The sequence below is a fragment of the Sciurus carolinensis genome, chromosome 4 (genome assembly GCF_902686445.1).
Source record: "Sciurus carolinensis chromosome 4, mSciCar1.2, whole genome shotgun sequence".
NCBI classification, from domain to species: domain Eukaryota; kingdom Metazoa; phylum Chordata; class Mammalia; order Rodentia; family Sciuridae; genus Sciurus; species Sciurus carolinensis.
Genome location: NC_062216.1, coordinates 131,191,092 through 131,217,110, shown reverse-complemented (window position 1 = coordinate 131,217,110; position 26,019 = coordinate 131,191,092). Strand labels below are relative to the sequence as shown.

Genomic DNA, 26,019 nt, shown 5'->3' with positions numbered 1-26,019 from the left:
TTAGGTGGAAAATTCATCAAGAAGAAACTGCTATGACATTATTTTTGTATAGAACATGAGGGCTAATGTCTGAGTACAAAGAAAAATAAAAAGAAGAAGACTGAAGGAGGGAGAGAAGGAAATAAGGAAGAAAATTGAAAAAGAAGGAAGAAAAATATATGAAAAACACACTATTTGCTGTTTGCGATTCCCTCTACCTATAAATCCAATCCTGCATCTGTTTGAAAATAATAAACTTCCATTTGTCAACACAGAAATAACCATGGCTAGTGTAAAAACAATTAATAGATTTTCCAGCAGAAGTAAATGCTGACAACTCAGATTAGCTCTTTCAACAACTTTTAAACCAATATTCCCCAGAGCCTGTGGATGGGAAGCATATTAATATCAACTCTGTGACCACTCAGCACCATGACATGAAGTGTCTGTTCAGGAGGTCATCTCCAAAATGTACCCCATACATCTTCATGCACAAGAGATGATAATTTATCACCTAGACATAGGGATCTACTGTAAACTAATCCAAACTGCTGATGATACACTAAATCAGTTTGAGTGATGAGTATAAATAAAGCTGCAAGCAAAATACTGAAGGATACAGATCTATCTGATCAATGAAATGTCACAAGGCAAATGAAATGCAATGTTGACAAACAGAGTCCCTCCATTGAAAATTAACCAAATCAAGTATCAGAGCATAAAGGTACATATTAATACAAGCTTCAAATGGAAGTTTAATAGCAGTTGGAGGGTATATTCTGTTTCTGATACAACTGAACAGACTGGATCAGAGGAAAAGGATGCATTAAAAATGATATATTTTGCATGCCATAGAAAGTACGACAGGATGAGAAAAAGTGTTGGAAAACAATAATCCTTTCCAAATAATATAACTATAGTTATTCAATCTGCTGAGCAAATCCATACACACAGATGGGGGAAAAAAACAATAAAAATTGTATACAGAAAATGATTTCACATCAACTTGCTGCCAGGAAATCAAATTCAATTTGTGCTGCCCTTATGAAAGCTTAGATATTTTCTGAAACTGTCATGCTACAACTTCAATGGGGAAAAACAAAGGAGTTGGGATAAGGAAGGACATTCCTCAGATAGTTGATATTCATGGAGGGCGCTCCTTGAGAAAAAAAGGTTTTCCCAACTATGTGATCAGAATAGAGCCTTTAGCACTCGGCAAGTTAAGTTCAATGGATTCAGCTATTCTGAAGGTGTCCCTAATGGAAAGAGTTGATCAAAGTAAATTTCAACCCCTGCTGAAACAAATCTGTAAAAATATTTTCTACAGAAAATGATTCCTCAAAAAAAATTACATATTTTTCTTTGTTGCATTAAGTAAGTGTAATTTGTCATAACGCATTTTAACTCTTGCTTTGTATTTTATCTCCCAGTTTATTTTGGGTAAAGATAGAATTATATGACTAAAATATGACCTGATCCCAGATGTAGTTTATTTAAATTTCAAAATGAAAAGCTTACTAAGAACAGATAAGATTGATTGCTCTCTCTGTCTTAGCATAATTGTATTTCAGGTGAACATCAATTTACTTTAAAGGACACTTCTAAGTAGTAGAATGCATCATAAATAATTCATCAATCACAGCTACCAGGAACATGATTTACTCTAGCACATTCAATGGGAAAAAGTTCCATTTTTCTATATTTGTATCTGCTTTAAAGAGTTTAATAATTTTCCTTTTGTAAGAATTCATTCTTAGATTACAAATAATAAATGCAGATGAAAAAACTTTTTTCTTTCAAAAAATTGTATTTTACATTTGAAATAAAAATATTGAATTATCAATGGAACAAATAAAAACCTATGTATGTCAACAGTAAAACAACGATAGTATCAAAGGGATGTATTTGGAAAGTAGCCTCAAGATTCTCTGAAATATATATACTTATAAAATGCTAACATAATTTGTTTTCATATTATATAAACCTTTAAAGGAAGACAAAAGGATGGCAAGTTTTCCGAAAGTCATATTTATATTATCTGGTGTCTGACATATATGAAAATCACTTCAATTTAGAAAATGCAAATTAAACATTTTAAATTGTATCATGGTTCAAGTTTTGTTACTTGATATAGTGAATATTCTCTCTACGACTAATGTCTGTCATACAGAAAGACACTGATTACCTTACACATCTTAAGATTTTTGCATTCAATTCAGCCTATTTGTATTACCAATTTCCCAAACTGTGAAACATTCTAAAACAAATATATTGATAAGGAGAAATGTAAAAGAAAATAGTAGAAAATAGAAAAGACTTACTTGCAATCCCCTCTGGAAAACTGAATGGCCCATAAAATTAGCCAGCATTCTAATTAAAGCAGCACCCTGTAGGATAGAGAATTAAAAAGAAAGAAATTTCAACCAAGTATGATTTAACAATGTCATATATCAACCAAAAATAGTTTATTTCATTTGTGCTATTCTATTTTTAAAAATATTTAACGAGAAAATCCTGAAAACTATTTCTCACTTAGAGATAATAATAGCATTTTTTTTGCTTTATGGATCTAAAAATTTTATGGGTATAAAACCTACAGCTGCAAAGTGGAAGTCTCCTGGACAGGATATTTCAGTCAATAATAGGCTGGGGCTATAATTCAGAAGTAATTAGCATTTTATTGAACACTGTATATAACAAAGTTAATAAAACATGGTTCCTATATTTGCAAGCTCATAATCTGGTAATGGAACCATACCTATGCTCATAAATATTCGTATTATAATATAGCTTTGGAGTAACATAGGTACTTATTGTACCCCTGACTCAACCAGGAATAATTTAGTTGTAGAAACAGAAAGTAGAGAATACCACACAGTCTCATTGCCTGGGTTCAAACGACGACTCTTCCACCACACCATTTTCACTCAGGAAAGTTATTTAACATCTCTTCTCCCATTTTTTCTCTTGCAATGTATAGGTAATAATATTCCTATTTAATGTGGTTGTTCTGAAGCTTAAATTAATTAATTTATGTAAAGCAGTTCAAACTAGGTCTGAAAAATACTAAGTAGAAGTATGAGCTAGTGGTATTATTTGAACTGGCTAAATATTTTTTATGCATTGTCTATTACTTTTAGAAGTTGGATTTAGTCATATATACCCATACATGAGTAAAACACATGTGATCAATATATATATTTAGAATAATAAAAGAAAATACTAACCTAAAAGAGCCTACCTAACCTTCAGAACCATTTTTGTAGTATTATAAAAATATATTGGCACCAAAAGGTAGACAGGTAATCTATATGAAACATTCTAATAAGAGTTGGTTAAACCTGGATGCTCACAATCTGTATGTAAAATATAAATAAGTCTTCAAGAAGATATTTCAGTTCACACCAAGTTTTTTCAACTATGTAGCAGTAGATTATAAGTAGCACACATTTAAATGAAAGCCTGATTTGGGGGAATTCCTTCATATCCCACTTCATGCTCGTTACAAATGTGCACACTGCAGTAACTCCTTTTTTACAAGCTATTTCTTTTTGAAATTTTTTTATTAATATGTATTAGTTGTACATATCCATGGGGTTCAGGGTGATATTTCAGGAGGTACATATTTATGGTGCAGCAATCAATGGTGTCTCTTTTTTACAAGGGAGTCATATGACTCACATACAGCCTCATCCAGTCTGGGACCACACAGCTGTAGTTAATTCAAAAACACAAGAGTGGATTTCCACTGTTCATTACTAAAATCATTTCCTATCATTTTGGGCCTTTAATGCAATGTAATACTTAAACTCCATGAATCAATCATCATTAAAACTATGTCTCAAAAAAAAAAATTCAACCACCACCAAATGATGAGCTGGAAAACCACTGAGTTTTAATGCCTTTCCTGATACTTTTTCCTCCCACACCTTTTATTCCTTCTGCTTCTTCCAGTGCCTTCTGCACACCTGTATAATCCTATAAAACATAAGCATTTATGATTCAATCTGGGGACAGGGTTAGAAATCCCTTTAGAACTTATCAGCTTTGCTCCTTGAATTTCTTTGACAAGCTCTCCTCCTATCCATTTTCCGATCTAATCTACCCACCCTGAGGGTAGAAACTGTCAGTTCTTCTGCATCTCTAACCCTTGCCACCTGGGGAAGTGAGACTTAGAATCTCAAGCATTCAACTCAAAGTTTCCTTCAGAACAGAATAGCCTCTTCAGATGATTTAAGTGTTCCCCTCCAGGTAATGATGACTCGGTCTCTTGTCGGGCTATAAAAACTATCAATTTGGCATGGTCTAATGACAAAAGAATACTTTCTAATCATAAAGAATGGACCAATTTTCCTGTCTGGGTTAAGCTGAGCAGAGTGCTAACAGGAAATAAAACCTAGAAATACAATCAATATTCAAAAGTTATAGAATATCACTGAACTCCTTAATATTATTATATTTTATAATTCAATTAACATGTAGGAAATATGTTGCTTGAACATTCTTATGTTCTCTGGAGCAGCATATACTCATCCATACTTAACTATTCTTTCTTTCCTAAACTAAATTTTCTAAATTTTTCAATCCCTGTTTTATAGCAGTTCATAGGCAGATGGGCTAACCAACTGTCTTTAGCCAACACATACTGAGTACTACTATGCACGGGTATCACAAAGATCACATCTCATAAAATAGGCATAGCTCATTACAAACTGTTTATAAAGAAAATGCTGAATCCTCTTTCATCACATCTTTAAGACATTTGTTCATCAAGCTAACATTGTTTACAATTCTGCAGCTTATCCTCATGTGTCCAAGCGAAGGACATTTAGGCAGCCTGAGTAACTTTATGGGAAGTAAATATATTATCTCTGCAAGGTTTTCTAAATTTTGAGACTAGTCAAGAAAACCCATCACAAAGTTTGCTAAACTATGATTCATGAAGATACTAGGATAATTAACTGCTTTGTTTAAGGTTTCATAAAGAATATTCACAAAATGTATGCTTATAAAGTCATTTATCATTTAGTAACTTTTGCATTTGAAATGGTTTTTTCATATAAGTTCCTATTTGTTTTGAAATCTTACATCATAGTGCACAGTCTCAGAGACAGTACTATTGACATTACCTCTCCCTGTGCCTGGCTCAGAGGAAGTGTTCTTTTAACACAGTAAGCAAATGAGAGGTAGAAATTATCTGCATGCATAGCAATTGCTTTGTGTTCTTGAAGACTAAGTGTTCAGCCAGGATATAAGTTTATTACTTCCTTGGTGTACTTTAGAGATAAGTAATCACTCTTGAAGAGAGGGAGATCTACTCAACTAATTTATTTCTTTAATATATGCTTATTGAGTAAGGTGGTGTGTTCAGTATCCTGTAGAATATAAATAAGAATGGTTCGATTTTCTACCCTCAAGAACTCAAAGCCTCATAAGTAAGAAGAGATTGAAAGCAATATAAGATGACTGGCATAGGAAAGAAAATGTCCTGCTCTGTTCTGAAGCAGGAGAGGTTACACCTGGAGAGATGAAGGGTCTAAAGAGGTGGCATTTGTGTTGGACCTGGGAGGATAATCAGAGAGCATTTGCATATTAGGCATATTAGGAAAGGTCTCTGCATGGTCAGACAGGTGTGGAGGTGAGAAACCAGGGAAGAGTATACAGAAGGACAAATGCACGAAAACAGACCATGGCAGATGAGATGGAAAATAAGACTGAGGCAGCTTTACAGAGGTTTGAATACCAGGACTAAGGAATTTGGAAAAGTGATGAAAATAAAAAGTCAGGACTTAATTATGATGCTCCAGGAAGGAAGTAAAATAATCAAAAGCAATGAGAGTAATCAGGACCAAATCCAGAGTTAGGTTTAACAAATAGAAAAAAGATAAGTTTGAATTTAAAGGCTGAGTGATGGGGAAATGACACAAACAGATATATACAATTTAGAAGAAAGTGCTTATTAGGTGAACATCACAGAATTTGAAAAATGCAGAATTTGAGAAGCAGGTATAGTACCAGAGCAATAGAGGGGAATACAAACATTTAAGAATGAAATTCAGAGGAAGATTACAATTAAAGACATAAAGGGGGGATTGCTGTGGTAAGATCACCAAGGGAACCTAACCTACTCAGTCCATCCTAGTGGAAATGAATGGGGTGATAACTGTAGGCAGGTGGGGTGACTGAAGGTGTGTGCTCTGGAAGGGTGCATCTTCCCTGTGGCCCTTCCCCCCTTTCTCAGCTTCCTGGCTACCATGAATGAATACTGCTCCTCTACTATACCCTTCTGCCATGATCTTCCTTCTGCCCAGAATAATTGACTTGACCATCTATGACTGAGACCTCTGAAACCATGAACCTAAACCAACTTTTCCTCCTCTAAGTAGTTCTCATCAGGTATTTTGGTCACATGGATATAAAGTTAACACAGAAAGAAAGAAAAAACTAGACGCATGTTCACATGAGGCTCATTTTTTTCAATACAAGAGAAAAATCTGTGCAATTAAAGATTATCCAGTGGAGATACAGACCGTAGACATTCAAGATCAAGAGAGTTGTTGGAGTGAGATCTGAGGAGATCTAAGAAGAAAATTTAGGCTAGCGTTGGAAAAGAATACGGACAGTCTTCTTTGAGACAAAACAAAGGCAGAAAAAAAGGAGAATAAGGATAAATAAGAGATTTTTGAAGTATAAAGTACAGAAGTTAAAGAAATATATTGCACACAATAGACTGTAAGCTACATGGAGGTGACAACTTCCCCTATAGACACACCACCCAAAGCAGCTTCTGGAGCATAGGTGTTTCTCAGAAAATACCAGATGATTGATGGCCTGTCACTTTCCAATAACATACACGTGATCCTGAGATTACATTTGTTGTAAAGAGCTGAACTAGATTTGAAATAATTAAAGGAAGAAGAAATACGAAGTAAAAAGAAAAAAAATGTGGAAATGCTCAGAAAATCCATAAGCACTAGTAAAAATTATTAATGATGTATCTGCCATTCATGAAGCAAGTAATCATACTATATTCACAATATTACAAGGAAAATTATATCTTTATTTGCTTGATCAGAAAAATGAGGCTTAAAAGTGCGTATTACTTGTCGAAATTGACCCAGGTAGTAGGAAATGGATCAGAATTACAGACTCACTTATATCCAACTTCAAATCCATATCTTAACCAATGTAGGTTACGTTCTTGTGATCCCAAATCAAAATAGTCACATGGCTTTTTCTAAAAACATTGTACATAACAAGAACAGAGAAAAAGGAATTCTTGAAGTTACTCAGATTGAATCAGTAACAAGCTCACAGATGAAGGGAAAGCTAGTTCAATGAGACATGGTTGAAATGGCAAACCAATATTTCCAGAATAGGGAATGAGATAGAAGACATAAATGAGCTAGTAGAGTAGGGTGTGTTTATGGGCTAAGATACATAAAAGCTAAGTTTAGTGCATGTTCAGTGAAAACCAAAGGCTACCAAAGTTGAAAACAGTGACAGTTTTGTCAGATGCTATTTGTGGATGTGGCAGCTATACAAATATACTATTCAGATTTCTTATATCTGCCCCCTCTGAACACATTCACACCAGGAAGGCCACAGGTTCTTTGGTGTACTCCCAGCCCATGGCTGAGAAAGACAGGCTAACAGAGGTGAACCCATTCCAGGAAAGGAGGAAACTCTTTCTTCCAATGGGCAACTTGACAAGACAGGTCCTCATTGGTCTGGATGAATGTTTCCTGCAACAGGGCTGCAATCTGAAATTCTTCCATCCCAGTGCTCCTTCCTTCCTCTCTCCTTGCACTGGCTCTCACCTACAATGTGGTCTCCCAACCTTCTTCAGCTCCCTTGACAAGTAAATCTTTACATACCATGGCATCTGCTTCTTAGAAGATGTTAACTAACTCAGACAGTTTCCAGCACAGAGGTCCACACAAGTAGAAACCAACCATTGGGTGATAAGTCACTGAAATAAATCAGTGTTGAGTGCCTCTAGTAACTGGAAATATACATACTAAAACAATAGGATCTTTTCCTTCTTAATCCTCTTAAGGAGTCTGTGGCTAGTAAATGTGATATACTTTAGGTGTGTTTGCTTTATGGTTTGCTCTGCTCCAAGATGTTAGGAGCAGGGAAGAAATAATGCATCATTATTTTTAGTTTACATATGGAAGAGTCCTAGATGAAGCAGTTAGATAATTTGCTCAATGTCCCATAGATATTGTGGTTACAGGAAACTGTTTCCACTCAGTTGTTTATTTCTTTGACAATCAAAAAATAAAAAGCCTGTAAATAAGAGTATTCTGTTATTATCTGAGTGATTTTGATATAAGGTGTCCTCCAATAGTTCCTGTGTTAATGCAGGAATATTCAGAAGTGAGTGTTGGATTATGAGAGCTGTAACCTAATTATTCCATCCTAATTTGAATAGGCTGACAGGGTGGTACAAGGGTGTGGCTTGAGGAGGTGGTTCATTGGGTGCCTGCTGATGGAAGCTTGCATCTTCCCTTAAGCTCTTTCCCCTTATTTTTCTCTGCTTCCTAACTACCACAGGTGAGCAGCTATCCTCTGCGTACCCATCAGCTATGATTTGCTACTTCACCTTGGGCCCACAGCAATGAACTCAGCTTACCACGGACTGAGATTTCTGAAACCATGAGTTCCCAAGTAAATGTTTCCTCCACTAAGTTGTTCTAATTGGATATTTTGGTCATAGCAATGCAAAACTAACACAACTCTCAATCCAAGTACTTTTAAAATGTAAATTTCTAAAAGATGCCTCTGCACTGAACTTGGACATGCATGGAGATACTATAATGTTCTAACAATTTTCTTAATGAAGAACATCTTTAATTCTGGAATAAAAGCATATCTTAAATACTGCATGGTTTTCAAAAGTATGTTTTATTTTTCTTTTTTTAAATAATAGAATAGTTATCTTTAGCATGTGAAAAAAGAAAATACCCAATTTTGAATATCTCTCACTCACAAATTGTCAAAAAGAACGCTAAGAATGAGAATAGAATGAGAGAAGAAAAAGGATGAAATGGGGAAGAAAATTAATTCCACCCAAGAAAACAGAATTAATGCCTGATTGCTCCAGTCACCCATGCTCAGAACCTTGAAGTCCTCTTTGATTTATTACTTCCTGAGGTCAGGCCTATCTCTACATGGCTGAATTATTTCAAAGTTTCCTAATGCTTTCTCCCTAGATGCATTCAAACCCTCATGAATCCATCCTGTGGGTCACATCAGACTAATCTTATAATTACTTTAGAAGCATAATGTCTGTTAAAAGTCCTAGCTCTGCCATTTAACAAGGCACTTTACATGACCTGAGTACTGATGGTATATAATGGTAATGATAATGACAATGGCAACTATACTATTTTAACTAATAAAAATAGTTAATAACTATTTGAAAATCTACCTCAATATTTTTTAAGAATTCATTTAAATTATTCATATAAACATGTGGAATTATGTTTAGTATATAACACCTTCATAAATATGTAGTGATTGTTATCATCTTCTTTATCATCACTTTCATTATTTATGTTATTGTTCACTTTAAAAAAAGAGTCCATGTTAGTAATCAAGACCATCCATAATGAGACTCATTACTACCTATCCACACTTCTTCCATATAACCAAATAATCAGCTTCTATTTAAATTAAGTTCATCCTTATCACATGAACATTCCTTATACCCTCATGTTTTAGTTATGCTATTTACTTTAAATGCAGTGATAGTCCTCTTCAGTCCAATACCCTAAGTCTTAAACAATATTAAAAGCACAGGGAAATTCCATACTAAGCTATGAAACTTCCCACAACTATGTTAGCTCTTAATGTTTGACTCTTCTCTGAAGTCATGTATTCCTTAACTCAGAGTTAATTTATCATTTTATATAAATCACTACTAGGTTTATATGAGTTCTTCTCAATTATACAGCTATATGTAGTTCATATCATATAGATTAATTATTATAGGTACTCCTATTAATTATGAAAGCCATCACTTAATTGCAAATGAAAGATGATCCTAGTTGGGAAACACATTCACAACTCCTTACTAGTTTCATATCAGTAATCCAGATCATAATATTGCAGCCAGTATACAAGTACATAATCCACCCTGTCATGAAATTTATCATATATTTTTAGTGGGGCTATATGTTTTTTCAGTATTCTTAGGGAATGACATTCAAGCAAGTAGTTTATAATCAAGTCAAGGGAATTTAAAAAGCACTTGAAGAGGCTGGGTATGGTGGTGAATGCCTGTAATCCCAGTGGCTCAGGAGGATCAGACAGGAGGATTTCCAGTTCAGAGCCAGAAAGTGAGGTGCTAAGCAACTCAGTGAGACCCTGTCTCTAAATAAATACAAAATAGGGCTGGGGATGGAACTCAATGGTCAAGTGCCCCTGAGTTCAATCCCTAGTACTACAAAAAAAAAAAAAAAAAAAAAAAAAAAAAAAAAAAACCTAGAGAGAACCACAGACCTCAGATACAAAACAAATAACTTTCAAAAGCATCAGAAATAGCACCTTCATGTGAGCATTCAACTCAAGAAGTTTGAGACATCACAATAATGTACGCTGAAATGAATGCACAGAGAAGAAAGCATAAGAGCAAAAATTTAAAATATAGGAAAAAAATAAATGGTTGAGAAGATCAAAAATAAAACACATAGAATTTATAAAAGAATTGATAATAAAATAGTAAAACTCTGAGTAAAAGTTGATCTAGGTGAAAAAGAAGAAAAAGATCATGCAAATGGACAATATTGGGAATAAAAGTGGGAACATGACTATAGAAAAAATTAAAAATATTAAGAATATTCTATCAACATTTGCTAAAAAGTATGAAAACTAAGAAAAAATAATTTTTTTATTGTAAACAAATGGGATACATGTTGTTTCTCTGTACATGGAGTCAAGGCATACCATTTGTGTAATCATAAATTTACATAGGGTAATGTTGTTTGATTCATTCTGTTATTATTTTTTCCCTTCCCCCCACCCCTCCCACCCCTCTTTTCCCTCTATACAATCCTTCCTTCCTCCATTCTTACCACCCTCCTTAACCCTAACCCTAAACCTAACCCTAACCCTAACGCTAACCCCTCCCACCCCCCATTATATGTCCTCATCCACTTATCAGCGAGATCATTTGTCCTTTGGTTTTTTGAGATTGGCTTATCTCACTTAGCATGATATTCTCCAATTTCATTCATTTGCCTGCAAATGCCATAATTTTATCATTCTTTATGGCTGAGTAATATTCCATTGTATATATATGTCACAGTTTCTTATTAAACTGTAGCTTTTAAAAAATGACTAAAGAGAAAATAAAAAGACTAGTCAATGAGACAACACACACCCAAAACTAAAATCCAGGCAAGTTTTACATGCAAGTAAACTTTAAGAAAATTTTGTAATATGTTCCCCTTATCTTAGACGAAATAACATAAAGGACTGAAAAAGATAAACTATACTAGCTCTTTTGATGGTGCTTGCATAAATGAAATGAAAACTGTCCAATCTTCTTTATGTGAGCCTTTAAGTGATATTACATATATATCTATATCTATATCTATATCTATCTATATATATATATGATAATACAGATTTCCGAGATACATCATACAGATGTTTAGGTGTATATATAATATAGATGCAACTTCATCAAAAATACTATAATATATGTAATATATAAAACAAGAAATAATAAAATCTAAGCATACATAGCACATATTATATGGAGAGATAGGGAGAAAGTAGTTTAGCCCAGAAAATCAATTATGGTTTAAGAACAATATAAATCTATTAATATAATTCATTGAATTAATATATTAAAGAAGACAAATTATTTAATCATCTCAATATCAGTGAGAAAATATTTGGTATAACATAGCATTTATTCAAAAATTATAACATATCTTAATTAACTAGGAAGAAAAGTGAAACCATTAACATGAATAAGGCTATCTTCTAAAATTACACATAATGATGAATCATGTATTTTCCTTAAAAAATGGAAATAATATTGGAATATATTCTATTAATATTTATATTCAAAAGTATAATAAAACAAATGACCTAACAAAAGAAATACAAAGCCAAAAAAATTAAGCAATTAATTAGCATTATTCAGAGACAATGTGAAAGTCCTCACAGAAGTTCCAGAGAATCTATAGAACTAATCCATAAGATCAATAACAGAATTCAGCAAGACTGTCTGAGAGCAAATAAATAAATCAAAATCAAAAGTTGATGTGTATCAACAAAAACTAATTTTAATTATTAATTCAAAGAGTTCCAGTTTCAAAAACAAAAATATAAACAAATGTAACAAAACCAAAAATAATAAGGAAAATTTCAAAATTATCCTGTGTTCATAGAGAAAATTACATAACCAAACAAAGATCTTAAAATGAAGAGCTACATTTCCTATAAAGCTAGAAAGAGTTATTATAAACACACTGAATATTCCAAAATCATATGTCCTTTAAAACAGCTTTTTTCCAGAAATGGTCTCCATCTGAAAATTCACATTGATTTATAAAAACTCAATAGTAATTTTGACATAGAAAAATATGAGAGAATCATTGCTCCTGATAACAAACCTATAAACTTATGGTAGTTAGAACTCAGACAGTAATGTTGGAGAAGAAAAACATATAGAGTAGGAAACCAGAATAAAGAACTTCAAGTGAACCAGTACTTACATCATAGATACTGACAGAGATGGTATTATATACTATGGAGGAAGGCCAGGGAATTTAATAAATAATACTGGGATGACTGATTATCCAAACAAAAATGGAATCACATTTTACATTACAACATAAACAAAGAAACAACAAAGAATAAATATGCAAGTGATCATTAAATACCTTAATATAAAGTGCAAAACTTTAAAGTATTAGGAGAAAATGGAAAAGTATATATTATGAATTTGGGATAACAAAGAATACAAAAACAAAATAAAACAAAAATTATGAAGCATAATGAGAAAATGGATAGATGACATCTAAACTTAAAAATCTGTATTATAAACATTATATGTTAAAAGATAAACTATAGTATTATTAGCAACCAAGATTGGCATCCAGAATTTTAAAAAGAAAGCATTCATTAATTAATGATTAAAAGGAATAAGAAACAAACAGATTTTAAAGACAGCATTTTCACTGAAAAAGAGGAATGAATATAAAATGAAAATTCTAAAAGAAACCCAAAGGGCAATAAATACATAAAAGAGACTTAATCTGACTAAGAAAGAAATACAAATCAAAGCAGTCAGATGGTAATTCATAGGCATAAACCAGGAGAAGGAATTATTGAGAATTTAATAGTATCAAGTTTGAATAAAGAGTTGAGGAAACAGAGTCCCATGAACCACGCGCTGGAAGTGTACGCATGGGTTCAAATGCTTGTCAGGACAGGATGCATGCTAAGGTAAATTTAAAGAGTATTTTATTTGTGACTTTAACCATTTTTGAATAACTGCTGTGCCAGACACTGCTTTAAGGCCTGAAAATGATGCTGAGCACAATCCAAGTACAGTTTTTGGGGAGTTTATATTCTAGACAAGAGGCAGTTAATAAACAATGAACAATCTCATAGGATAATAGTACCAATTATTGCTGTGAAGATGAATAAAGCAGGGTAAAGGGATAGAGAGTGTTGGAGAAGGTAAGCCCTCAAATTTTGTGTAGTTTAAAAGCATCAGGGAAGATTTCTCTAATAAGTTGATATTTGAGAAGAGATGGAACCAAATCAACAAGCAAGTCACATCAGTAACTCAGGAAGAGTATTCAAGGCAAAGTGAAGGAACAGGTGGATTATGAAACCTAGAATTTAAGAGAGAGAAAATGAGGCTAGAAGGTCCAGGTTCCCACACATGAGGAAGTATAGATGGAGGACCAAAAAAATCTTAAGAGTGGGTCCTGGGTGTTTCAATTATTTATAAGTTGAGAAAGCAATTGAATTTATTCAAAGGAATGACGGAGAAATGGTCATGGAGTGACCAACACACCAAAAAAAAAAAAAAAAAAAAAAGTATTTCAAGGAGATTATCACTTTAAAAGGTTCTTGAGAAAGTAAGGCAACTAAGATGAAGAGTAATTAGATTTTGCAATGTGGAATTCATTTTTGACTTGACAATATAAATTTGGTCAAGTAATAAGAATAAAAGCATAATTACAGCAATTTTAAAAGAGGGAAGGAGGAATTGTGGTTTTTGCACTGAAAGAGCACAAAGATATAAAGAAATCTGGGTGGATATAAGTCAAGAGAACATTTAATTTATTAAGATCACAATATTATAACATTTTATGCAGATAAGAGTACTTGAGTAAAGAAGGAAACATGGATGACATGGGAGTGAAGAGACAGATCTCCAAGAGCAATGTACTCATGTGGAGCATAGAGGAAGCAGCCACATGCATAGTGGAGGCATTGCCCCGTATCATGTTATATCATGTCTCAGAATTCATCTGCTTTCACAGGAAACACTGAAAATAGGAATTGACAGATGAGATGTACAGGTCTGAAGATGGGAGAATATTGGTTTATGTTCCTATTATTCCAATGAAACAAAAGCAGAGTCCTCAGATGACAATGAGAAGAAATAAAGGAGAACATCAAGGAAAGATAAGAAAGCATGAGCTGTCTACAGCAATTATTGATTGACTCGGGATATATAGATGTATATACCTTACTTACAACCCATCAATTCCTCTTAGCAGGTATGTACACAGTGAAAAACACACAGGTGAACACAAGGACAGGGGTAGAAAGATGCCATTTGAAACACTGTTTCTCATTATAATTTCAATAGCTTCTAATAGACAAAAACTGCAAATGAACTTAAGTCCATGATTATGGAAAATGGATTTACAAATTGTCCTTATTCACATGTGGCAGTGAAGATTCATGACAGAGATATGAGCACAACATATGGTCGAAATAAAGTTAAGTCTGTGTGATACTTGGCTTTCTATTACCATAATAACTATTTGAGAAAATCAACTTGTAAAGAAGAAAGGGTTATTTTGGCTCATAGTTTGAGAAGTTTCAGGCCATGATGGATGGGTTCCTTGCTTTGGGGCATGTGGCAAAGCAGCACATCATGGTGGGAGCACATAGCAGAGCAAAACCATTTACCTTACAGCTAGGAAGCAAGAATGAGAGGAAGAAGAAGGAAGCCGGGTTCCACTTCCTGTAAGAGGAGAGGCCTAGTGGCCTACCTTCAGGATTCGCTGTTCCCCATAGCAGCACAGGACCAAGCCTTTAACACAGGAACCTCCTGGGGACATCCCAGATTAAAACTAGAGTAGTCTGTGTAATGGTTTTCTTTGGGAAGAACAGGGATATGGGCTAAGGGAAGGGATTAGAGGTTTCAACTCTAATGTTTTGTTTCTTGAAAACAAATCATAAGCATATTTAACAAAAATGATAGCATTTGCTAAATTTGGTTTTGAGTTGTATATACCTGTCAAAACTGTATGTTTCAAAAAATTCTTAATTGAGATTTTTATTTATAATGACAAATAGAAATCTTTGGGATAATTTCTAATCTAAACATATCACTAATTTCATTTAGTTCAGTCTCCCATATTTAATATAAATTTCTTGTCCCTCTGAAGTTCTATTAGTTTTATTAAGTTAGGATCCATTTGTAAAGCTTTCTGGGAGTATTTTGGTGCTACAGTTCACTTTCTTTTTTTTTTTTTTTTTTCATTTAAAATGAAATTATGTAGTAGAGTAAAAGCAAAATAAATTGAATTAAATTAGCCAGATACTCAATATAACTCTTTAAATAATTAAGATATTTTGAATAATTTTCTTTTAAAAACAACTTAGTATTGAATATATTCTAATTCCTCTTAAAATGTGATGGTATTAACAAAATGACTGCTTAATATAAATAATAAAATATATTTATTTTGTTTTTGTCTGAGTCCAGTGGAAGGATGAAGTGTACTAAACTAATAACAGTGTTGAATGAAAAAAGCAAATTCATTTTATTTTAGGACTTTCAGGCAACACCATTTGTTTTTAAAAATCTAAACATTCTCCAATCCCAAATTCATTTTGAATTTAAGAACAATAGGCTGTAAAATCATTTCACAAAGATATCCACATAATTTGGTTTTTGAAAATTAGGCAACAAATGATAACCTCATCACTTATTGTAGAACAATTGTTTCTTGGTATAGTTAGACTATCACAGCTGGAAACCCATATGAAATTTACTGTAATAAGGAAAATACAACATGAATTAATGTGTGAACAAGGCATGTCAAATGTGCTACATAAATGAGACTTTTAGAAGATGTTCTATAATATTGTGCCAGCAAATGTCACAAACTAAATACTTAACAAGATCATTACAATTTAGGTTTTAGATACATTTGGAATACAAAATACTTCTCCAACTTCTGTCTAATATAAAAGTTGACTTGTTCTAAAAGTGGTATGGTTAGTTTTAGCAGAATGGTACTGATTCAAGTAAATGTGGTTTATTATGCAAATAATAATAAATGGTCTATTAGGCAACGACATTGGCATAATGAAATTTTAGTGTTAGTTGGATAATTTGCCTTAAAATTATAATATAGTACTAAGCATTAGTAAATTATTAAGCTGCATATTTTCTGAATAATCTAAACATTCATTTTTGCAACTAATAGTCAAAATGTCAAATACTCAAATATTTGGAAATTATTCAGAAACTACTCCATAAACATAACCTTTAGTTACATGGTTGAAGCTTCCTTCCCAGTTCTTCTCCTCTTTAAAATTTTATTATATATATTATTGTATATAATATTGATGTTCATAAAATATATTTAGTATATGCCAGTTGCTTCATTTTTATCTGATTTATTGAAATAAAAAATTATGTGGCATACATACAACTTTTATGAGAATAATATTTTCTTGAATCTGTCTCTTTATAATGTCTCTTCTGGATTTGAGCCTATACTGTATTTTTAAAATTTTAATTTAAATTTATTTTTAAATGATACATAAAAATATGAAAAGTATACAGCAGATTTTATATGCATACATATAACATTTTAAATCAGGTTAACCATATCTACCTCCTCAAACATCTACCATTTCTTATGGTGCATATTTTCCTCTAGCTTTTTGAAAGGCACAGTTCATTATTTTATCAGTAGTCACCCTATTGTGTAATATAGCACACTGGAACTTCTTGTACCTATCTAACTGCAACTTGGTACCCATCATCAGCCTTTCCTTCTATCCCTTCTTCCACTTTATTCTCCTCATCTGTGGTAACCAGCCTTCTACACTCAACTTCTATAAGATGAACTTTCTTAGATTTCACATGTGAATGAGATCATGTGATATTTGTTCTGTGTCTTTAAGATCACAGTTCCATCCATATTGTTACGAACGACAGGATTCCATTTTCTATGGCTGAAGAGCATTCCATTGTATACATGTACATTGTCTTCATCCATTCATCCTTTGAGAGATACATTGTTACCTTTTCTTGGTTAACAGTGAACAGGGCTGCAATAAACATGATAATGGAATGTCCCTTTGACATACTGATTTCAATTTCTTTGGATATATACCCATGAATGGGTTTGCTGGATCATATGGTAATTTCTAACTTTTTCTGAGGAAGGATCTTGTGTCTTGAGAGATTATGGAAAGAGCTATCTATCTTGACTCCCTATCTCTGATGGCCCTTTCTTCTGGTCCCTGGAGAAGACCTTGGGCTTCCTATCAGCTTTGTTTTTGTTCAATTTCTTTAGACCTGAAATGTCACAATTACCTTCAATCAAATCATAACTTTAAGGTGCATGACTAATTTCACAATTTTTAAGAAATCTTTCCCAACTCAAGTCAGCATTAAAATTGTTCACAACAATAGTTCAATAACACTTGTTTTTATAATCTATCTTAGCATATAGCAAAGTCTGTCTTAATTTGAAAATTTATACATAACACATTTGCCAAACCACTAGAAATCAGGAGGAGGGGGAGCCAGATTCTGTAAGACCCAGCGTTTTGCTGCATAATGAGACATAGTACATTACTGTTAAACTATATAATTAAGTAACTGCATTAATGTGTGAAATTTTAGCAGGAAATGATAGGAAGAAAACAGTAAGTAAGCACACCAGCAGCATTATCTGGAACAAAGACCAATCTCTGATTAATATTTCCTGGCGATCAACTCAGGTTATATCAAAAAGAAAGTAATTGTATTAATCTAGTTTCACATTTCATTATGTCCATTGACTCTTCCCTGATTCCCAAACTCACAATTCCCTTTCATACAATTGCCCTAATACTCTTACTATATCTTAATACTTATTCTTAATCTCACCCATTTACCCATTAAATTATAATGCTCAGCTACACAATGCCTTTAGATATTTACATCAAAGTCATAAAGAGACATCCTTAAAAACTCAAATCCATGTACCTTGCCCACTGGTATACAAGCTGGGAAACTATCACATGTAGCCCTACTGAATGTGACATTTGGAGAAAGATAAACTATGGCAGAGGACAGATATGTTTATGTCATCCAAAATTTGTTCACATATTATGGAGAAAATATCTCTGCATATTCATTTGTTTTAAAAATTGAATTATTACATGTCATTAGCAGAACATTTAGAAAGTACAGTCATTCCATGAACATAAAGTATTAATTACAAGCTTAATAATCAAGCTGCAAGAAACTGGAGTGTTGAGATGTTATTTCTAAACCTTCTACCAATATTGACAACACTTGCTATTGTGTGAGTTGTTAAGAAAGAAGATTTTAGTTAGACCTTATCTGAAATAAGTATGTAAAAATCAGTCTGGTTAAAGAACCACAAGAAAGACAAATAATTGCTCCTTCACATCCTCAGTATCTGGAAGCACTGTTCAGAAAGGACATAATTTTAGGATGTAACATATCATTCAGGAAAAAATATTGATGAATCAACGTGTACTGGAAAAAGTTATAGGTAAAAATGCCAGAGGGACATCAGGAAAAAAATTCTGATATTGATAAAATTTTTAAAAACATAGGAAAGTGGAGTTTTATGTTTGTTTTGTTTTGTTTTCACATTTTTTCCCACTGGTGCATTAGATATGTACATAATGGTGGGATATGCTGTTACACATTTGTACATACACACAATATAACAATATAATTTGGTCAATATCAGTCCCAGTATTTCGTCTTTCCTCTCCTCTACTCCCTCTTCTGGCCCCTTCCTCTATTTTACTGATTTGCCTTCAATTCTCATGAGATTCGCTTCCCCAATTTTTCTTTTCCTTTTTCCTATTCAGTTTCCACATATGGAAGAAAACATATAACCCTTGACTTTCTGAATTTGGCTTGATTATTTCAATTAACATAAAGTTCTCAAGTTCTATCCATGTTCCTGTCATTTACATAATTTCATTTTTCTTTATGGCTGAATAAAACTCCACTATATATATATATGCCACATTTTCTTTATTCATTCATCCCTTGATGGACACTTAGTCTGGTTCCATAGTTTGGCTATCATAAATTATGCTGCTGTAAACATGGGTATGTGTGTAACATTAGAGTAGTATGATTTAATTCTTTAGGATATATACTGAGGAGTGGTATGCCTGTGTCATATGGTGATTCTATGCCTGGTATATTTTTTAAATATTAGTTGTAGATGGATACAATATCTTTATTTTTTTAATTTATTTTTATGTGGTGCTGAGGATTAAACCCAGTGCCTCACACTTGCAAGGCAAGCACTCTACCACTGAGCTATAATGCCTAGTCTTTTGAGGAACCTCCACATTGATTTTGACAGTGGTTGTTCTAGTTTATGATCCCATCAACAGTGTAAAAGTGTTTCTTTTTCTCCATGTCCTGTCCAGTATTTATTATTGTTTGTATTTTTGATGACTGCCATTCTGACTGGCTTGAGATAAAATCTCAATGAAGTTTTGACGTACATTTCACTAATTGCTAATGATGCTGAACATTTTTTCATGTATTTGTTGGTCATTTGTATTTCTTCTTTTGAGAAGTATCTGTTTACTTTGTCAGTTTATTAACTGGGTTATTCGGGGGATCGGTATTAAATTTTTTGAGTTCTTGTTATGGTTTAAAAATGAGGTGACCTCCAAAAGCTCATGTGTGAGACAATGCAAGAGGGATTAGGAGTGAAGCGATTGGGTTACGAGAGCCTTAACCTAATCAATCAATATGTATCTAGGGATAACTGGGTGGTAACTATAGGCAGGTAGGGTGTGGTTAGAGGAGGTGGGTCATTGGGAGAGTGTCATTTCTTTGGGGCACATATTTTGTACCTGGCAATTGGAGTCTCTCTCTCTCTGTTCCTGATGCTGTGTCATGAGTTGCTTTCCTCCACCATATCCTTCTGCCATGATATTCAGCTTCACCTTGGTCCCAGAACAATGGAGTCAGCCATCTGTGGACTGAGACCTCTGAAACTGTGATCCCCAAGAAAACCTTTCTTTCACTAAAATTGTGTTTGTCAGGTTTTTTTGTCAAAGCAACAAAAAAACTGACTAAAACAAAAATTGGTACCAGAAATGGGGTCATTGCTGTGACTAACCTGATGATGTGCTTTAGAAGTTTCTGGAATTTTTTGGAGTTTGTAGGAGGAATTTTGAAAAGTTAAGTGATGCAAGCTGTAAATGTTGCATGTTTAGAATGTTTTAAGTGGGCCTTAAGGGGACATTCTCGTGGGAGTTCAGAAGAGCAGAATGATGATAGGACAGTACATAGCAAAGACTGACCTCATGAGGTTTCAGAGAAGGAAGACAACATTTGAAATTGGACTAGAGGTCATTCATGTTATGTTCTAGCCAATAAGTTGTCTGCATTTTGCCCATGTTCTGAGACTTTCTGTGAGGCTGCATTTAAAAGTAATGAACTTCTTAATCTTGTGGAGAAATTTCTAGGCAGCATTGTATTCAGGCAATGGCATGGAAATTGTTGGTGGCTTTTAGCCAAGTTTACTGTGAAAATTGGGAACATAAAGCAAAGCAGAAAGACTTACAGTTGGTCTAAAAATCTTGGGTTATGAAAGAACCTTAATCTAATCAGTACATTAATTCACTGATAGGGATTACCTGGATGGTAACTGTAGGCAAGCAGGTTTTGGCCAGAAAACTGTCAGTAAAAATGGGGCTGAGGAAGATGTGGTTGTTAAAGACAATACAGCTACTAAAGATCTATATACTTTAACTGGAAACAATAGGAAATGCGGGGCATCTTTGGGATTGGCAAGACCATACCCATCTGTTATGGTTTGGATGAGTTGTCCCCCAAAGGTTCAAGTGTGACACAACGCAAGAAGGTTTGGAGGATAAATGATTAGCCTTAACCTAATCAGTGAATTAATCCCTAATGGGATTAACTGAGTGGCAACTAGTGGTAGGTGGGGCATGGCTAGAGGAAGTGGTTCATTAGGGCATGGTTAAGGGATATATATTTGGATCTGGCAAGTGGAGTCTGTCTCTGCTTCTTGATCATCATGTGAGCTGGTTCCCTCTGCCACACTATTCCACCATGATGTCCTGCCTCACCTTGAGCCCTGAGGAATGGAGCCAGCTGTCCATGGACTGAGTCCTCTGAAACTGTGAGCCCATAATAAACTTTTCTTCCTATACAATTGTGCTGGTTGAGTACTTTAGTCACACCATCCCAGGCTCAAGGATATAAAAGTAAAAATTCTTTTGAAAAGAAACTAGTGGCACACTTTACTTGCACAGGGGGACCTAGGAAGTTGTTTTACCATGCAGTCACCGAGGCACTCAGAGGCTGCTAAGTCATGTTCCCAGGAGGCTTGTCTACTGCTCAGAATGGTGGCGAACCTTGGAGTCAGCCACATGGTGCTGGTTCTTCAGGAACACAGGATGCTAAAGATCTGGGGTCATGGAAGCTTCCACCAACATTTCAAAGGAAGGCCTCAGAGGTCAGAAAACGTGCAGCAGGGTTGAAGTCCCTGTGGGCAGGTCCTGAGAAGGCAATGTGTGGACAAGTGAAGAGGAAGTCCATGCTGCAGTGGAGATCCTGAGATTAAGAGATGAGAGAATTGTGGAACATCTGCCAAGGAAAGCTGCAATAATGGAACAGAAACAAGCCAACAGAGAGGTCATATGGACTGCAATCTGCAAAGTCATAGGAAAAGAGCTACACAAGCCCTTTGGAAAGGATATCATGATGCCATTTGTCCCAGATGTTGGACGTGAAGCTGTAGAACTTCTTGCCCAGCTTGATTTTGGTCTTGTATTAGTCCCATTCCTTCTTTCTATTCCCTGATTTCTCCTTCATGGAATGGAAATGTTTACCCTTGTGCAAAGGTAAACATTATATTCTGGATATATGTAACTTGCTTTTGATTTTTACAGGGGCTCACACTGAGAGTTTGCCTTAAGTCTCAAAGGAGACTCCAGACTTGTACTTTTGGGCAATCCTGTAACTGCTGAGATTACGGGGACTCTTGAAAATGGACTAAATGCATTTTGCGTTGTGAGACGAACATGAAATTTGGGGGACCAGGACTGAATATTATGCTTTAGGTGTGAGGAGTACCCCCAAATCTCACATGTGAGACAATGCATGAAAGTTCAGAGATGCAACTATTGAATTATAAGGGTTTTAATCTAATTGGTACATTAATTCCCTGAGAAGGATTAACTGGGTGCAACCATAGACAAGTTGAACATGGTTGGAGGAGGTACTTCTCTGGGGGCATAACTCTGTGGTATATATTTTGTTCTTGCTGAGCAGATCTCTTTCTCTGCTCCCTGGTGACCATGTCCTGAGCTACCTTCCACCAACTCACTCTTTGTTCACAACGTTCTGCCTTTCCTCAGGATGTGAGGATTTGAGTCAGCCATTTATGGACTGACACCATGAAACCATGAGCCCCAAATAAACTTTTCTTCATCTAAAATTGTTCTTGTCATGTCTTTTGGTCACAGCAGTGAAAAACCTGATTCAAACAGCTCTTTATATATTCTAGATATTAATCCTCTGTCAGAAGAGTGGAAAAGATTTTTCCCCATTGTGCAGGTTCTTGCTTCAAGTTCTTGTTTTCTTTATTATGCAGAAGATTTGCAATTTGATGCCATCCCATTTATTGACTTTTGGCATTATTTCCTGAGCTTTAGGTGTCTTTTGAGAAAGTTATTGCCTGTGCCTATATGTTGGAGTGTTGACCCTCCATTTATTTCTAGGAGTTTTGGGTCTAATTCCTGGGTACTTGATTCATTTTGAGTTGATTTTTGTGTAGGGTGAGAGATAAAGGTCTAGTCTCATTCTTCTATAAATGAACGAGTAGTTTTCTCAACACCATTTGTTAAATAGGCTGTCTTTTCTCCATTGTACGTTTTGGGTACATTTGCTAAAGATTAGATGACTGTATCTGTGGATTTGTCTCTGTCTTCTATCCTGTACCACTAGTTTATGTGTTTTTTTTTTTTTTAAATGCCAGTACTATAGAATTTCTGTTACTGTAACTCTATAGTATAATTCAAAGTCAGCTATTGGGATGCCTCCAGCATTACTTTTCTTGGTTTAGAATTCAAACACAAAGAAGTCTTCTGTGAAATAGATGTGGTCAGTTGATTTTCAATTCCACTGGGAATTAAATAGTGACCATATAGGAAGGTAATGCCTAAAACAGAGACAGTTTTAAATGGAAGAAAGGATTCCTTAACCATTAAAGCTTTAATATTTATTCAGCATCAATCATCAATGGTACAAGTAGATTGTCCTTTAAAAGGTAATTTGAATACAGTGTTTTTCTTTTCATATTAAGAATTTAAGTGTCGATCTCCTAGAAAGTAGATATTCTCTATTAAGACCTTCCATAAACAAAATGGATTCTTCCTTAGTCTGTCTTTAAACAAGAACATTCTTTCATCTATTCATCCATCTAAACTATCAGCCTCCTACTATCATAGATACTACTCCAAAATTCTTCCTACCATAGTTCATAGTTGCTGCTATGGGAAGAAGACAATGGCTTAAGAATTGACAATTCCCCACTACCACACACTTATCTCACCCCCACATACACAAGTAGACCCAGAGACACACTAAGGAACATAAAAAGTCTAGTACAGGTCTCAAGAATCCATGTGGTTATTTAAAGGTAAACAATCTAAGTCAAAATTTCAATATCATCTCAAAGTAAGTGAGAGTGAACATTTTTTATTTTACTGCATTTTCAATCACATTTCTACTCTAATCAGTATTTAAAGAGTCCATTATATGCATCATATATCAGGCTTGATACAGTTGATATTTTTAGAAATGAGTAACCCTAGGAAAAAATAAGAGCAATCAGGTCTTCACATAAGGTTAGAATATTTTTCAATTTAAAATAATGCATGTGTCTAAAAGGCAGTTATTTTATTCTATTTAAATGGAGATTCCAGACTTCACACTTTTCTCTTAAATCACACATACATTCATTTAATTTTTTCTAAATGACATTAAAATGAAGTATACAAAGCACACGTTGTCCATGAGGTATTTTTTGTGAACATCTGTACCTGGCTGGTCTATTTCAGAAACTCCAGAATCAAATATACCTTACTATAACATTTTTCGGGGGTGAATGAATGCATCACCGGGGACAGGTGCTAAAAGAAGACTCTGTGGAAAATTAAGGAAATTCAAGTCAAGAAGAATTGAGAGTTGGAGGTCAGTTCTCTAAAATTGTGGGCATACTTTCCACATGAACAGGATTCACTAGACATAACCATAAATAACTATGTCCTTCGCTTGTGCTCAGGACTGTCTTTTTTCTATGAAAACTAGGATGCAAAAGCTGCTTACTCATTCAGACAAAATGTTGCTGGGCTTCCTCTTGCAGCAGAAGCTTTATTTAGCAGTTGTGCGGAACCTCTCATATGTTCTGACACCATTGACAAGGACAAAAGCGTAGTATATTTTTTCATTAAGCATCCACATGAGGAACTCTTCAAGGATGGACTCACACAAGAGGCTGATGAGATTATTTACACAGATGGACCATCACTGAGTTCAAGAACAATATTGAATAAAGCTACACTTCTCAAACTCCACTATGCTATAAAACTGAATTTACCATCCTACTAGATCCATAATAAATAAAATATGTATTAAAAGTGAATACCAGCATAACTAATGTTTCTATCACTGCAATTAATCCGCAAAGGAAATGGACCCATTGAGATCTGTTTTATCATCCGTGTATATATAGAGAAGCAAAGAAGAAAAGTGTCTTGCCTGGGGCATGGGCTTGATAACTGTATGGCACTTTTAATCTTCATTGCTGGAGTTATTCATATATGATATGACTGATTTTCTGAATACTACAGAAATTATTTTACTCTACCAATATCTGCAAGATAAGGGAAATAATTGCTTGAGTAAGGTTTTCTCTGTCCCTTTCTGCTATTCTGACTTCAGGGCAAGTTTACAGAAAGAATGAAAAGCCCAGATTAAAATTTCAACAAACCACCTTCAGCTGTTCTCAAGAAAATAAATTAGTCTCTTCAAGTATTTCATTGATAAATGGATTGTTTTTTTCCTTACTTTTCCTCCAGAAAGGCAGATGTTTTAACTTCAGTTTGGAATTTGATTGTCTGATTTGGAGAGTGTAATGGAGAGCAGATTAGACCACATCCAGAAGTCCATCAATGAGGGAAATGTTTGTCACCATCCCCCACTTGTAAAATAGAAGGATAGCTTTCGCCTCCAGCTTCTGAGTTTGGTTTTCAGAGTGGCAAAGCACAGATGTATTCTGTCCCTAGAGAGTTTCAAAACTCAAAAAACACGTTGTCCAGGGAACTACAGTGGCAAGCCATTTATCACGAGGCAAATACTCTGACAGTGGTGGATCATGAGCAGAAAGAATCCGCCTAAGTTTTTACATCAAGACAAGCAAATACAATCTCCCCCAAATGAATTCCATGTTAAAAATTCATCGGGAAAGAGTTGGGGTTGTGGCTCAGTGGTAGAGC

The 26,019-nt window shown here is 34.3% G+C and overlaps 1 protein-coding gene across 1 annotated transcript in view; it reads right to left on the bottom strand.

Moving 5' to 3' along the window:
* Trhde (thyrotropin releasing hormone degrading enzyme) overlaps window positions 1-26,019 on the bottom strand; it is a 367,467-nt gene that overhangs the window by 113,882 nt on the left and 227,566 nt on the right. Inside the window, exon 7 of the mRNA XM_047548697.1 lies at window positions 2,301-2,366. Within this exon, the coding sequence (XP_047404653.1) occupies window positions 2,301-2,366 (66 nt within the window). The remainder of the gene's footprint in view (window positions 1-2,300; window positions 2,367-26,019) is intronic.